The 14,464-nt window shown below is 49.6% G+C and overlaps 1 protein-coding gene across 3 annotated transcripts; it reads left to right on the top strand.

Moving 5' to 3' along the window:
* The first annotated feature begins 4,471 nt into the window (after window positions 1-4,471).
* On the top strand, window positions 4,472-13,680 carry LOC118674394. 3 transcript variants are annotated; one of them, XM_036346155.1, is made up of 5 exons: window positions 4,472-4,579; window positions 9,829-10,064; window positions 10,228-10,257; window positions 12,515-12,593; window positions 12,750-13,680. In XM_036346155.1, exons 1-5 carry the CDS (start codon window positions 4,531-4,533, stop codon window positions 12,962-12,964), a joined length of 609 nt encoding a protein of 202 aa, XP_036202048.1. In that variant the 5' UTR covers window positions 4,472-4,530; the 3' UTR covers window positions 12,965-13,680. The 3 variants fall into 3 exon arrangements, with proteins under 3 accessions (XP_036202048.1, XP_036202046.1, XP_036202047.1); XM_036346153.1 differs by having other exon boundaries at window positions 12,744-13,680; XM_036346154.1 differs by having other exon boundaries at window positions 12,747-13,679.
* The last annotated feature ends 784 nt before the right edge of the window (window positions 13,681-14,464 follow it).

The raw sequence follows: 14,464 nt of genomic DNA, 5'->3' as shown, positions 1-14,464 counted from the left end.
AGTTATCTGATGTTTCTTCATGGTTTGATTCGGATTATGTAATTTTGGCAGAGATATTACAGAAGCTATGCTGTGTTCTCCTCACGTGAGTGGGAGCGTGCAATGTCTATCCGGCCATTATGCTTGAGGCATGAACTCCAATCACTGTGCTATCACCGTACCATCTGCCAGATTTCTCCACCATAAATTTACTTGGTGGTTTGGTGTGTTTTTTTTTTGCCCTTTTAAGAAATATATATTTTACGGGGGTATTTTGAAAATTGTGTAATTAGCCCAGTCTTGCTCAAACTTTCTATTTATTTTTTTACATTGGTGTGGACTTGTGGGCTCTTATTTTATTCAATGAGCTATAATCAGTTATTGTCATTGGTTATTTTTTAAATATATTTTTATTGATTTCAGAGAGGAAGGGAGAGGGAGAGAGAGAGAGAAACACCAATGATGAGAGCGAACCATTGATCGGCTGCCTCCCGCACACCCGCTATGGGGGATCGCACACCCGCTATGGGGGATCGCACACCCGCTTTGGGGGATCGCACACCCGCTATGGGGGATCGCACACCCGCTATGGGGGATCGCACACCCGCTATGGGGGATTGCACACCCCCTATGGGGGGTCGGGCCCGAACCCGGGCATGAGCCCCTGACCGGAATTGAACCCACAACTCTTCAGCCTGCAGGCCGCCACTCTGTCCACTGAGCCAAGCCGGCTAGGGCGTCATTGGTCATTTCGATGTCCAGTTAGTCACTGTGATGTTTGGCTCTTCTAGCTGCTTCCTGTATCCTTTTGATGCGTTCCATCACCCTTTGGGCACTTTCTTATTTTTTGGTACAGAAGGCGCTCCAGGCCCATCTTGTACTTTCCCTGCCCCAGGCCTGGAATCAACCAGTTCCCTTTAGTGGAGGACAGGATTTAGAAGCCAAGATCTGGGCCCCGGGTATGCTCACTGTTCTTGGATTATTATTGCTGCTCCCAGGCCTTCTCCAGGAGACTGAGCTAGAGAAATATGTATGTACACACACACACACACACACACACACACACACACACACGTACACACACTGCCATCTGTATTCATGTCTATATATATCTGTGTCTATTGAAAACCATGACTTCACTCTACATCCCCAATTCCAATCTAACACCCTAGAACCCATGCTAGTTTCCCCTTCCTATATTTGTTTTTTTTTTTTAAGTATATATTTTTATTGATTTCAGGAGGTGAGAAGTGGTCAAATGGGGGCATCTGTGATAAATCAGAGGGGAAGGAAGAGGGAGAGAGAGATAGAAATATCAATGATGAGAGAGAATCAGGGATCGGCTGCCTCCTGCAAGCCCCCCAATGGGGATCGAGCCCACAACCTGGGCATGTGCCCTGACTAGGAATCAAACAATGACCTCCTGGTTCATAGGTCAACGCTCAACCACTGAGCCACACTGGCCGGGCCCCTTCCTATATTTGTAACCATCTCTTCTGACAGGGAGCGATCCAGCACATGCAGGACCCTTTCAGGTGGAGGATGGAGTGTTCAGAAAGATCTCTCCGAGGAGGTGACATTTAAGCTAAGACTTGAAGTGAGGGCATAAGCCATGCAGGTTCCGGGAGAAGAATGTTCTGGGCAGACACTGCGGCCCGCCCAGAGGCCCTGAGCACACACCAACCACGCTGGTGTGTTTGAGGAACAGCAGGCATCCTGTGGCTGAGCCAGAGGGCAGATGATGTCAGCCAGGAAAGGGGAGAGTTCAGGTAGCAGCTTGTAGACCATTGTAAAGACTTTAGTTTTCCCCAAAGATAGAGAGCCACTGGGACATTTCACATACAAAGGATTGCTGTGACTAGAAGAGCAGTGGGGAGACGTGCAGTAAACCAGTGAGGGGGCACGGCTGGGCAGGAGGTGAGAGATGGTCAAATGGGGGCATCTGTGATAAATTAGACGGGGCATGTAGAGTGTGAGAGGTAGGTAGTGGTGTGTGGTGCTACACAAGTGTTCGTTAAACAAATAAAATAGAAAAAAAATTGGCGGGGCGAGGTGGCTCAGTGGCTGAGCATCGACCTATGAACCAGGAGGTCACAGTTCGATTCCCTGTCAGGGCTCGATCCCCAGTAGTGGACCTGCAGGAGGCAGCCAATCAATGATTCTCTCTCATCATTGATGTTTCTCTCTCTCTCTCTCTCTCTCTCTCTCTCTCTCTCTCTCTCTTTCTCTTTGAAATCAATAATATATATATATTAATATATTTTTATTGATTTTTTTACAGAGAGGAAGGGAGAGGGATAGAGTCAAAAACATTGATGAGAGAGAAACATCAATCAGCTGCCTCCTGCACACCCCCCACTGGGGATGTGCCCGCAACCAAGGTACATGCCCCTGACCGGAATCGAACCCGGGACCCTTCAGTTCGCAGGCCGACGCTCTATCCACTGAGCCAAACCAGTCAGGGCTATATATATATTTTAAAAAAAAAATTGTATGCAAAGCATTTAGTACAGCAGGTGACATAATAAACTAATCGGTTGATGAATGAAGGTGAAAACCTTCCCAGTAGGCTCCTGTTCCCCACCTATTCACCTGGCCACCCTGGCATCTGGGAACAATGCCCCTCGCTCAGAGCTACCCCCTTTCAGCCAGACTCCCTCCCACCCCCGCCCGCCACTCCCAATGAGTCAAAACTCCCACTTTCCCTGGGCCCTGTCTCTGCAGGGTGTGGGGCGGCATCTGATAAGTTCGTCACCGTAAGTTAATGACTTCTTGCAAGAGGCCTACCCCTTCCGGAGGTATCCACATTTTTTAAAAGGCGGCACCTGACTTACTTGGCTCTGTGAATGTGGTAGGAACTCAGACAGCAGGGCAGCGTGGTGGAGGAGGTCATTGGATTCTGGGCAGCACTCAAATGACACCCTCCAAAGGTGTGGGGCCTGGAGGGGCCCAGCCAGACCGCATTCCTCCTCCCCCCTGCCTCCAACAGCAATCAGGGTGGCATTTCCTGTCTCTACTTACCTCCAGAAGGTGATCCACCTTCGGTCAGAAGATCACACATCCTGGATGCTTTCCCCAAGATGGGCAGGGCATGGTGTGGCCACCCTGCACCCCTGGGAGCCCTGGCTCAGCCATCAGACTCCGCCCACTGATGGAGACTTGTAACCCTGAAGCCACTGCACTCAGGCCTCCATTGGGTGCAGAACTGGTTTCTGTGCCAGACAGGTTTAAGAAGCAAGGTCTCCTAAAACACCATGAGATGCCGCTTGACGCCCTGCAGGGAGGTGATACTCAAAAGGACCCATCGCAACAAGTGATGACAAGCATATGGAGAAATGGAAACCTTCCTACACGGCTGGTGGGGATGTCAAATGGTGCGGCCACGTTGGGAAACAGCTTGGCAACTCCTAAAAGGCTTAGCCATGAAGTCACCATGTGACCCAGAAACACCACTCTCAAGTACATACCCAGGAGAAATGAACACATACATCCACACACACAAAAAAGCTGGTAACTCGTGACTATAGCAGCATTTTTCATAACAGCCAAAAAAGTGGGAACAACTGATTAAAATGTGGCATATCTGGCCAATGGGACCTTATTTAGCAATAAAAAGGAATGAAATGCTGACATTTGGGACAACCTGGAGGGACCTTGAAAACATGATCCTAAATGAAAGAAACCAAATGCAAAAGGCCCGCATGTTCTGTGATTCATTCCACTTATAGAAAATGTGGTAAACAAATACATAGAGACAGAACTTAGGCTACGGGTTGGCAGGGCCTGGGAGAAGCTGGGAGTGACTGTAAATGGGTATAAATTTTTTTTTGGGGGGGGTGGGGTGGTGAAAATGTTCTAAAACTGATGGCCCAACTATGAAACTATACCAAAAGCCATGGAATTGTACACTTTATTTTATTACTAATTTTAAAAGGTATAGAATAGTAAGCTATGCACAGGATCAATCAAAAATATTTTTATTGATTTCAGAGTGGAAGGGAGGGGAAAAGAGAGACAGAAACATCAATGATGAAAGAAAATCATTGACTGGCTGCCTCCTGCAGGCCCCCTACTGGGGATTGAGCCCCCAAAATTGAACCCGGGACCCTTCAGTCCACAAGCTGACGCTCTCTCCACTGAGCCAAACCAGCCGGGGCTGGAATTGTACACTTTAAATGGGTGTATGGATTGTGAGTAATATCTCGTTAAAACAGTTATATATTTGAAAAAATGAAAACAAGGAAGAAGAAAGAGGAAGGAAGGGAAGGAAGGAGGGAGGGAGGGAGGGAGGGAGGGAGGGAGGGAGGAGGGGGTGGGAAGGAGGGAGGAAGGAAAGAAGAGAGGGAGGGAAAGAGGGAAAGGAGAAGGACAGAGGCAAGGAGGGAAGAAGGGAAGGAGGGAGGGAGGGAGGGAGGGAGGAGGAAGGAGGGAGGAGGGGATAGGAAGGAGGGCGGAAGGAGAGAGCAGGCTCCTGTGGAAGGGAAACAGGGCCAGGCACTCTGACTAAGTGGAAACACCCAGGTCCGTGGGAACTGATCTCACCTCTCCAGAATGTGGGCAGACGGGACAAAGACGAGCAGTGCCCAAGGGACCACAGAAGGTATGGCCACTCTTCCTTAGGAAAATATCCCACAGGATTTGCTTGGGGAACCACGGGAAAGAATGGGGTTATTAAGAAAAATGATTCCGCACTTGGAAATAAGGCAACAGGAGGCTGTATGCCCTTTGAGCTCATGCTGGAGCAGCCCGCGCCTGGGTTATTTTGTTATCTATGGGCTGTGCCTTTGACTTGAACTTTCCTGTGGATCAGGGCCCAGATTCTGTAAAGCTGTGCGCTAATGTATACAATTCTACTCTATAGAGATGCAAGTGATCTTTTTGTTCTTGTTAGAAAGAATGGGAGAGGGAGAGATAGAAACATCAATGATGAGAATCATTAATGGGCTGCCTCCTGCACACCCCCTACTGGGTGGGGATCGAGCCCGCAACCTGGGCATGTGGCCTTGACCGGAATTGAACCTGGGTCCCTTCAGTCGGCAGGCCGGTGCTCTGTCCACTGAGCCAAACCAGCTGGGGCTGTTCATATTCTTTTTTTCTTTTCTTTTTTTTTTTAATATATTTTATTGATTTTTTTACAGAGAGGAAGGGAGAGAGATAGAGAGTTAGAAACATCGATGAGAGAGAAACATCGATCAGCTGCCTCCTGCACATCTCCCACTGGAGATGTGCCCGCAACCCAGGTACATGCCCTTGACTGGAATCGAACCTGGGACCTTTCAGTCCGCAGGCCGACGCTCTATCCACTGAGCCAAACCGGTTTTGGCCTGTTCATATTCTTAAAGTTACACTCTGACGGGGAACAGAGATCCTTTCCTCTACAGCAGGCCCCCCCTTATCCACGGTTTCAATTACCTGCTGTCCCCTGTGGTCGGAAAATATTACATGGAACATTCCAGAAATAAACAATTCACAAGTCATCCTGCTCCGTCCTGCCCGCAACACGACTCTCCCCTTTGTCCAGCGTATCGGCGATGTAGACGCTGCACACCCACCCGTCAGTCCTGGTTATCAGATGGACCGTTATGGGATAACAGTGCTTGTGCTCAGGTCACCCTGAGAGTTGCCTAGCGCCAGGTCGCCATGCCTGTCATGCACTTCCCTAGCTCGTCACATAGACACGGTATCACCTCATCTAATCACAAGACTTAGGGTAAACACAGACACAGCACGAGGAGGTATTTTAAGAGCGAGAGAAACCACACTCACGTGTTTGTTTGTTTTTTTGTTTTTTTTTAATATTTTATTGATTTTTTACAGAGAGGAAGGGAGACGGATAGAGAGTTAGAAACACCGATGAGAGAGAAACATCGATCAGCTGCCTCCTGCACACCTCCTACTGGGGATGTGCCTGCAACCAAGGTACATGCCCTTGACGGGAATCGAACCTGGGACCCTTCAGTCCGCAGGCCGACGCTCTATCCACTGAGCCAAACCGGTCAGGGCCACACTCACGTTTTATTATGGTTCATTGTTAGCACTGTTCTACGTTATTATTAGTTACTGTTGTTCATCTCTTACTGTGCCTAATTTATAAATTAAACTAAAAACAGGTTTGTATGGGAAAGTCCGTGTGCTGGTCCCTCCCGCCACTTGGCTGAAAGGATGCTGTCAGCCTGGCACAAATCCTCACTACGGTGGGAGACTGGAGAGTTATTTCTGGAGAATCCCCAGAAAATTAACCTTTGGACTTTCGGAGCCAAGCTAAGTCTCCATGGAGCAGCAAAACCTCAAGCGTGAGGCTTTTAACACAGACGTTAGCCCAAGCCGGCATGGCTCAATGGTTGAATGGCAACCTATAAACTAGGAGTCGTTGCTCAATTCCAGGTAAGGACACACGCCCCCGGGGTTGCAGGCTCGCTCTCCAGTGAGGGGCGTGCGGGAGGCAGCTGATCCATGATTCTCTCTCATCACTGATGTTTCTATCTCGCTCTCCCTCCCCCTTTCTCTCTGATATCAACAAAAATCTATTTTTAAAAAACAGATGTTAAATCCCACTATAATTAATATCCTTAGTGAGAGAAGGTATTGTATCCATGCAACAAAAATAAGATTCTTTTAAACATTGTGTTGTTGTTGTTGACAAGATTCTTTTTTGTTAAGTGTCTTGTTTGCAAAATGGCGATAACTCCTAGATACAGAGAACAGACTGATGCTGCCAGATGGGGAGCAGGTTGGAAGGTGGGTGAAAAAGGTGAAGGGATTAAGAAAGACAAATTGGTAGTTACAGAATAGTCACGGGAATGTAAATTACAGCGCAGGGAATACAGTCAATAACATTGTAATCATTATGTATGCGGCCAGGTGGGTACTTGAAATTTTCAGGGGATCCCTTTGTAGAGTATATAATTGTCGCACCACTGTGCTGCACCCCTGAAACTAATACAGAATAATATTGAATGTAAAACTGTAATTGGAAAAATAAATAAATAAAAAGTCTTTTTTGGGCTTCCCCAGAAGCAGACTCGAAGTAAACAATTTCAGTGCAAGCGACCGTTGGTAGGTAATCCCAGAAACTACTGGTTGAGGAGTTGAAAAGGGAGACGGAGAAGGGAAAGAGGCCAATCAAAGGTTACTACTGTGGTCACCGGAGCCTGCTCCTGCTGGGACCCCAGGAGACAGCAGCGGACAGCCTCAGAAGTATCCCAACCAGCGCACGGGGACCCACAAGGGCTTCTGAGGGAAGTGACCTTCACCACTTCCAGTTTGCCCTGCACATAAGCTGCCAATGTTACTTGGAAGAAAACAGCCCCTGGGCAGAGCTCTGCAGATATTTGCAGTAAACAGCCCTGGGCAGCAAGCAGGAGGAGGGGTGGGGAGGTGAATGCCAAGGGCTAGTGCCAACAGCCGCTGCTACAAGAAGCAATCAGAAACAGGAAAGATTCTTGTCAATTAAAAAAAAAAGTAAATAAATGTGAGAGCAGAAATAAAACATTCAAGGAAGGGTGAGAAGGAAAAGTGGAAGATAACCTGACTTCCTGGATCTGGGGTGCAGGCGGGACTTCAGGATTATGGGCTGCTCCCTGGTGCAGTTGAATTGAGAACCACTATTTGGCAGGGGATAAAAAAGTCCTTCCAGATCACCATCATGTAAGCAGAGAATTCTGATTTAACCAGAATATCATCATGTAACTGCATGGGAGGAAGAGAGAGACTGGAAGCAAGTGGGTGGGGCGGTGAGTATAAAACATTCAATCCACACCTACCATTGGAAGACAGTAGACCCTGCCTCAGGTTGATAAATCAAGAAACAGCATATAAGCACCACATTTTGAAATATGGAGGTAAATGCCAGAAGAAACAGCTGAAGGGCCAAGTAAGTCATCTTCTCAGAGGAGCAGAGCTCAGAGAGAATTCACGTGTATGTATGTGTGTGTGTGTGTGTTGAGGGGGGATGCGTTACTCATTTTTGCTACAAACATTGTAATATTATCTGGTTTTTAAATACCATGAACATGCATGAATTCGATCAAAATTTTCAAAATAACCCTATATAATAAAAGGCTAATATGCAAATCGACCAAATGGTGGAACAACCGATGGCTATGATGCACACCGACCACCAGGGGGCAGACGCTCAACGCAGAAGCTGCCCTCTGGTGGTCAGTGCACTCCCACAGGGGGAGCGCTGCTCAGCCAGAAGCCGGACGGCTGGCGACCGCAGAGGCGGTGATGGGAGCCTCTCCGACGTTCGCGGCAGCGCTAAGGATGTCCGACTGATGGCTTAGGCCTGCTCCCCACGGACTGTGAGATGGCCAGGCTGAGGGAACCCCCCACCCCAAGGCACACTGACCACCAGGGGGCAGACGCTCAATGCAGGAGCTGCCCCCAGCCCGCAGGCCCTGATTGGCTGATCGGGGCCTGCCAGGCAATCTCTTGGTCCCTTCCCCCAGTCGCAGGCTTCAATTGCCGATGGGGAACCGGGAGCCGGGGGTGGGTGGCAGTGGACTCGGGCGGCACGGGGGCCCTGATTGCCCCGCCAGTTGCTCCACACACAGAGGGAGACCAGCAGCGGTGGCGGCCGGGGACAGGGCCGGCTGCCAGCAGCCAGGGAAGATCGGCCTTGATCGCAGGCCAGGCCTAGGGACCCTACCCCTGCACGAATTCCGTGCACTGGGCCACTAGTGGATAAATAAACTGTGAAAGCCCTGGCTGGGTGGCTCAGTTGGTTGGAGTGTTGTCCTGTACACCAGAAAGGAAGGCAACCAATCGATCTCTCTCCCTCTCTCTCTCTCTCTCTCTCTCTCTCTCTACCTATCTATCTATCTCTATCTCTCTATCTCTCTCTCTCTCTGAAAAATCAATAAACATATCCTCAGATGAGGATTAAAAATAATTAATAATAATAAAATAAATTGTGATACTTCCATACAATGGAATATTACTCAGCACTAAAAAGAAATGCCCTGACTGGTTTGGCTCAGTGGATAGAGCATCGGCCTGCAGACTGAAGGGTCCCGGGTTCGATTCCTGTCAAGGGCATGTACCTGGGTTGCGGGCGCATCCCCAGTGGGGAGTGTGCAGGAGGCAGCTGATCGATGTTTCTCTCTCATCAATGTTTCTACCTCTCTATCCCTCTTTTTCTCCCTTCCTCTCTGTAAAAAAATCAATAAAATATATTTTTTAAAAAAAGAAAAGAAATGAGCTATAAAGCCACGAAAAGATATGGAAGAACCTTAGACTGCACATGACTGGGTGAAAGAAGCCAGTCTGAAAAGGCTACGTACGGTATGATCCCAACTAGAGGACGTTCGGGAAAAGGCAAAACTATGGAGCCAGGAGAAGGATCAGTGGTTGCCAGGGGTTGCCAGAGGACTGGCAGAGCACAGAGAAAATGCGATACCGTAATTGTGAACACCTGTCATTATACACTTCGTCTAAACCTTAGGCTGTGCCACACCAAGAGCAAATCATAACGTAACCTATGGACTCTGGTGGTAACGATGTATCCCTGCAGGTTCATCAGATGTAAGCAATGTACCACTCCAGGGGGCGATGTTGGTAATGGGGGAGGCTCTGAGTGTGTGGGGGGGGGGCGGCGGGGGGGGGGGAGAGTATACGGAAACCTTTGTACCTTCCCCTCAATTTTGCTGTAAACCGAAAATTGCTCTGAAAACATCCTAATAAAGAACATTGAATATGCATTACACAGAACCTGCATGGTCCACAAGGGGCTGTTAATAATGGTTTCCTCTGGGGGTGTGGATTGAGACCGGAAGGGAAGGAGGGAGGGAGGGAGGGAGGGAGAACTTTCCTTTTCCTCTGTGTCAGTCAGTAATACTTGTCCTACAGGGACTGCGGTAGCCCCGGCGGCTTTGGGAAAGAATGGAGTTCCCGGTATTTCTGGCCGGCACGCGCCTCCTGCTTTTGACAAGGGACAAGGGAGAAGGGGGAAGGTCCTGGCTTGGCAAGGACGTGGCCCGCCTCCAGGGGGATCCGGCGGAGCCAGCGGTGACAGCGGAAGGGCATGTGGACAGAGTGACTCACTTTCCAGGAGGGGTGGAGACAGCGCCCTCCCCGCCTTCCAGGTGAGCTGCCAGGGCGCCGGGGCCCGCGGAGCGCCTTGCTCCCGCAGTCCGGAGCCCGCCCAGGGGTGGGAGTTGGGGCTGGGGGATCTGGGCACCCTTGGGCCTGGGGGGAGAGGTTGTAGTTGGGGATAGTGAAAGGTTTTCATCATCCTTTTGTTTGCAGGGAATTGGATACACACTCGGAGGAGGCGAGGTGAGGCGTGGGGAGGCCCAGGAGCCAGGGAGAGTGGGAGGTCCCGGCCACTGTCAGCTGGAGGGGCAAGGGAGCAGGTCACTGGGGCCCAGGGGCTGGGGCCACCTGCAGAAGCTGGAACCACCACAGGCCTGTCCTTGGAGCCATGGAGAAGAGCCAGCCACAACCAGAGGCGTTGCCGAGGCAGAGGGAGGGAACGCCCCCTCCCCCCAGGCTTCTTCCATTCTCCTGCCTCCAGCTGACCCAGGAGCCTGGGAAACATACCCTAAGGGTTCATTGCCAAGCCCTGCCCGCAACACAGGGAAGGGGAGGAATAGATCTCAGGGGGCATGGGGCCAGGACGGCCCGTGGCCTTTCCACCTTGGCATTCCAATAGCCCATCCAGTGCCTGACACAGATCCAGGCTCCATAGCTGCGTGTGAACAAGTGACCGACTGGAGGGGGCGGAGGGCACAGTGCCACGCTCACTGACGGCTTTAAAAAGCGAAAGCCCGGCCCTGGCTGGGTGGCTCAGTTGGTTGGAGCATCCTCCTGTATACAGGAGGCAACCAATTGATGTTTCTCTCACACATCAATGTTCCTCTCTCTCTCTCTCCCTCTCTCTCTTTGAAAAAATCAATAAAAAAAGATTAAAAAAAAAAAAGTGAGCCCTACCGGTTTGGCTCAGTGGATAGAGCGTCGGCCTGCAGACTGAAAGGTCCCAGGCTCGATTCCGGTCAAGGGCATGTACCTTGGTTGCAGGCACATCCCCAGTGGGGGGTGTGCAGGAGGCAGCTGATCGATGTTTCTCTCTCATCGATGTTTCTAGCTCTCTATCCCTCTCCCTTCCTCTCTGTAAAAAATCAATAAAATATATATATTTTTTAAAAAGTGAAAGCCTGGTATAAGAACTGTTGAACGGCATCTACGGACGTGGAACATACTTTGACCTCACTTGATCCATGACCCCTTGAAACCTGGACACGCTGTATTTCTCTCCTGTAGCACCTCCCTCCCTGTCATTCTCCACGTCACACTGGGAGCTCCTTGTGAGCTTGCTGCTCACTGCTGCACCCCTAGGGCCAAGCACGCAGCAGGTGCTCATATATTTGTTGACAGAAGAGAGGAAAGTGCTCTGGGGCCATAAGATGATGGGCCACCTCCCCCGGGGTTGGTCTCTTCTCTATGACATACAAATAGTCACTGCCCATAAGCCAGTTTCTTTATCTGACTATTTTTTTAGCAACTTCCCTTTGGGGGAAAAAGAAGCCCGGTACTTCTTCTTCTTATTATTATTATTATTATTATTAAACATATATATATTTTTAATATATTTTATTGATTTTTTTACAGAGAGGAAGGGAGAGAGATAGAGAGGAACATCGATGAGAGAGAAACATCGATCAGCCGCCTCCTGCACATCCCCCACTGGGGATGTGCCCGCAACCCAGGTACATGCCCCCGACCGGAATCGTATCGGGACCCTTCAGTCCACAGGCCGCCGCTCTATCCACTGAGCCAAACCGGTTTCGGCTATTATTAAATATATTTTTATTGATTTCAGAGAGGAAGGGAGAGGGAGAGAGAAATGTTAATGATGAGAATTATTGATCAGCTGCCTCCTGCACGCCCCCTACTGGGGACCGAGCCTGCAACCCGGGCATGTGCCCTGACTGGGAATCGAACCCGTGACCTCCTGTTTCATAGGTGGATGCCCAACCTATTTGTGGTTGAAGCTTCATACTTTGGGTGGATCTGACCATATCATTCTTAAGTCAAAATGCAGAGTGCTACAAAAACAATGCTAGGCAGGGGGCAGCGTCCACAGGGAGATACTCGAGGCGGTCAGGAAGTGGTCCCAGAGAAGTGGAGGTGAGGGTGGTCTCTAGACTTTAAGCTGCTCTGAGACCCTTTCTCTTTGCAGCTGCCTGGATCCGCACAGGTGCATTCTCACTGCTCCCCAAAGGGGAGACGCCTCCCTCTAAAGCAGAGTTTCCCAGCCTCAGTGCTATGGACATTTGGGCTAGTTCATTCTTTGTTGGGGGGGGGGGGGGGGGGGGGGAGGGAGCTGTCCCATGCATGAAAGGGTGTTTGACAGTGTAGTGGGTTGAATAGTGTCCTCCCCCGGCACCCTCCCAAATTCACATCCACCTGGAACCTCAGAACGTGACCTTGTTGGAAATAAGGATCTCGGCAGATGTAATTAGTTCAAGGTCCTGAGGTGAACTCTTCTTGGATTTAGGGTTGGCCTTGAATCAAATGACTTCTGTCCTTGTAGGAAGAGGCGAGGGCACACAAAGGCACTAAGAAGAAGACGTTGAGCATCCATCGACCCTGGACCAAGAAGTCGATTCCAGGTCAGGGCACATGCCCAGGTTGTGGGCTGGATTCCTAGAAGGGGGCATGCAGAAGGCAGCCAATCCATGATTCTCTCTCATCATTGATGCTTCTCTCTCTCTCCCTCTCTCTTCCTCCCTTTCTAAAAATCAATAAAAACATTTTAAAAGAAGAAGAAGACGGCCATGTGAACATGGAGACAAAGTCAAGAAATGACAAGGATTGCCAGAAGTCACAGGATTCTCTCCCAGAGCCTTTGGAGGGAGTGTGGCTTCGCCAACACCTTGAATTTGGACAGTACCTTTCTGTGGTTTTAAGCCACCCCATCTGTGGTTGTTACAGCAGCTTTGGGAAACTAATACCAGCGCAACCTCAGGTTTCTGTCCACTAGATAACAACGCCCCCCCTCTCCCCCCCCCCCCCCGCCTCGGTTATAACAGACAAAAATGTCTCCAGATTGTCCCTCCCCTAGGCCCTACCCCCAGCCACTGCTCTCACAGGGTGGATAGGACGAGAAGAGCCGAGTGGGATGAACCTGGGCTTGAATTCCAGCCCCACCCGGAATAGCTACGTGACCTGGAGAAAGTTGCTCAACTTCTCTGCAGCTCCGTCTCCTCCCGAGTGACATGGGGGTTGAGAAGGTACCAGCATCTCCTCGAACCACCAGGCCGATGCCGTGAGATAAGGTGTGGGACGTGCTCAGCTCAGCACGGCGTCTGGCGCGTAGGTAGCGCTCAGTAAATAGAATCTCAAACAACCGTTGTGATACGTGTTTTTATTGAGCAACAATATTACCCGAGTGATGATAAATATGTTAGGAAATAACAATGGCAATTGGCAGTGCTGTTCTTTAAAGCTCGCAAGCTGAGTCAGGTTTCCACGTGATCATCCACTATGAATGGCTGCCAGACAGACCGGCCAGGAGCTGCTTCTCAGAAGGCATGACATTTCCTGCTGTGGACCGCGTGGTCTTTCCCCACAGTTCCAGGTATTGCACTATGATTCCCCTGGATCCTCCTTAAAGCTGTGTTGGAATGAACCCCGTGAATCACAGAAGGACGCCTCAAGAAGTCGAATTAAAGAGTCACATTTATTGCAATCTGGGACTATGAGGGGTCATTCCCAAATCTCATAGCGATAAGATGGTGGCAAAACCAGACTTATATAGGCAAAGATCACAAAGATATTGACTACATCTCAAGGTTTGGAATGAGGAACCTGGTTTGCAAAAAGCAGTTTACAGAAGCAGAAGCAGCATGTTATCTAAATTACAGTTTTGGGTCTCCGGATCACTGAGTTGCCAGGAATTCATTATCTAGAGCCCTCGGGTCTTGAGACCACTGAGTTGCCAGGAATTCATTACCTAGAGCCATCGAGGCAATTTAGAGTAATTGCGCTGTCCTGGTCTTGGGACCACTGAGTCAACTGGAACGCATTATCTGTGGCCACTAAAACAATTTAGGATAATTGTGCTGTCCTGTTTCCCAGGTACAGAAGAATGTGCTTTCTAAAACCAGTAAGATAACAATCAATGGGATAGTCATTCAATCGAATGGGATGATGTATACAATTCAGAAAATCAAAATAACTTTTCTATTGTTAAGCAAAGCAAATAGGTACCATACTTCAGCTGCACGCTACATCTTTTCCCAGTTCCTCTTGGGACTGGCATCCATTTGTATGCCCGGGCCCACGAGCATGCTAAGTATTTCTAAAGGCGGTCTGCACTGCTCCCAGAGCCCAAAGAGCCTACCACCAGAGAGAAGAAGGCGGGGCAGGGCTCAGGCTCTCCATCATCTTCAGTAATCCACTCTGGCCCCAAACTTGTGCCCCCTGAGCAGCAAAACAAAAGCACTTTGGGGTTTAGTGACTACGTGTTCCTCGTGGGGAA

This window comes from Myotis myotis, unplaced genomic scaffold, assembly GCF_014108235.1.
Source record: "Myotis myotis isolate mMyoMyo1 unplaced genomic scaffold, mMyoMyo1.p scaffold_m19_p_19, whole genome shotgun sequence".
Lineage (NCBI taxonomy): Eukaryota > Metazoa > Chordata > Mammalia > Chiroptera > Vespertilionidae > Myotis > Myotis myotis.
The sequence above is the reverse complement of the archived record's forward strand: the minus strand, read 5'-3'. Positions and strand labels throughout refer to the sequence as shown.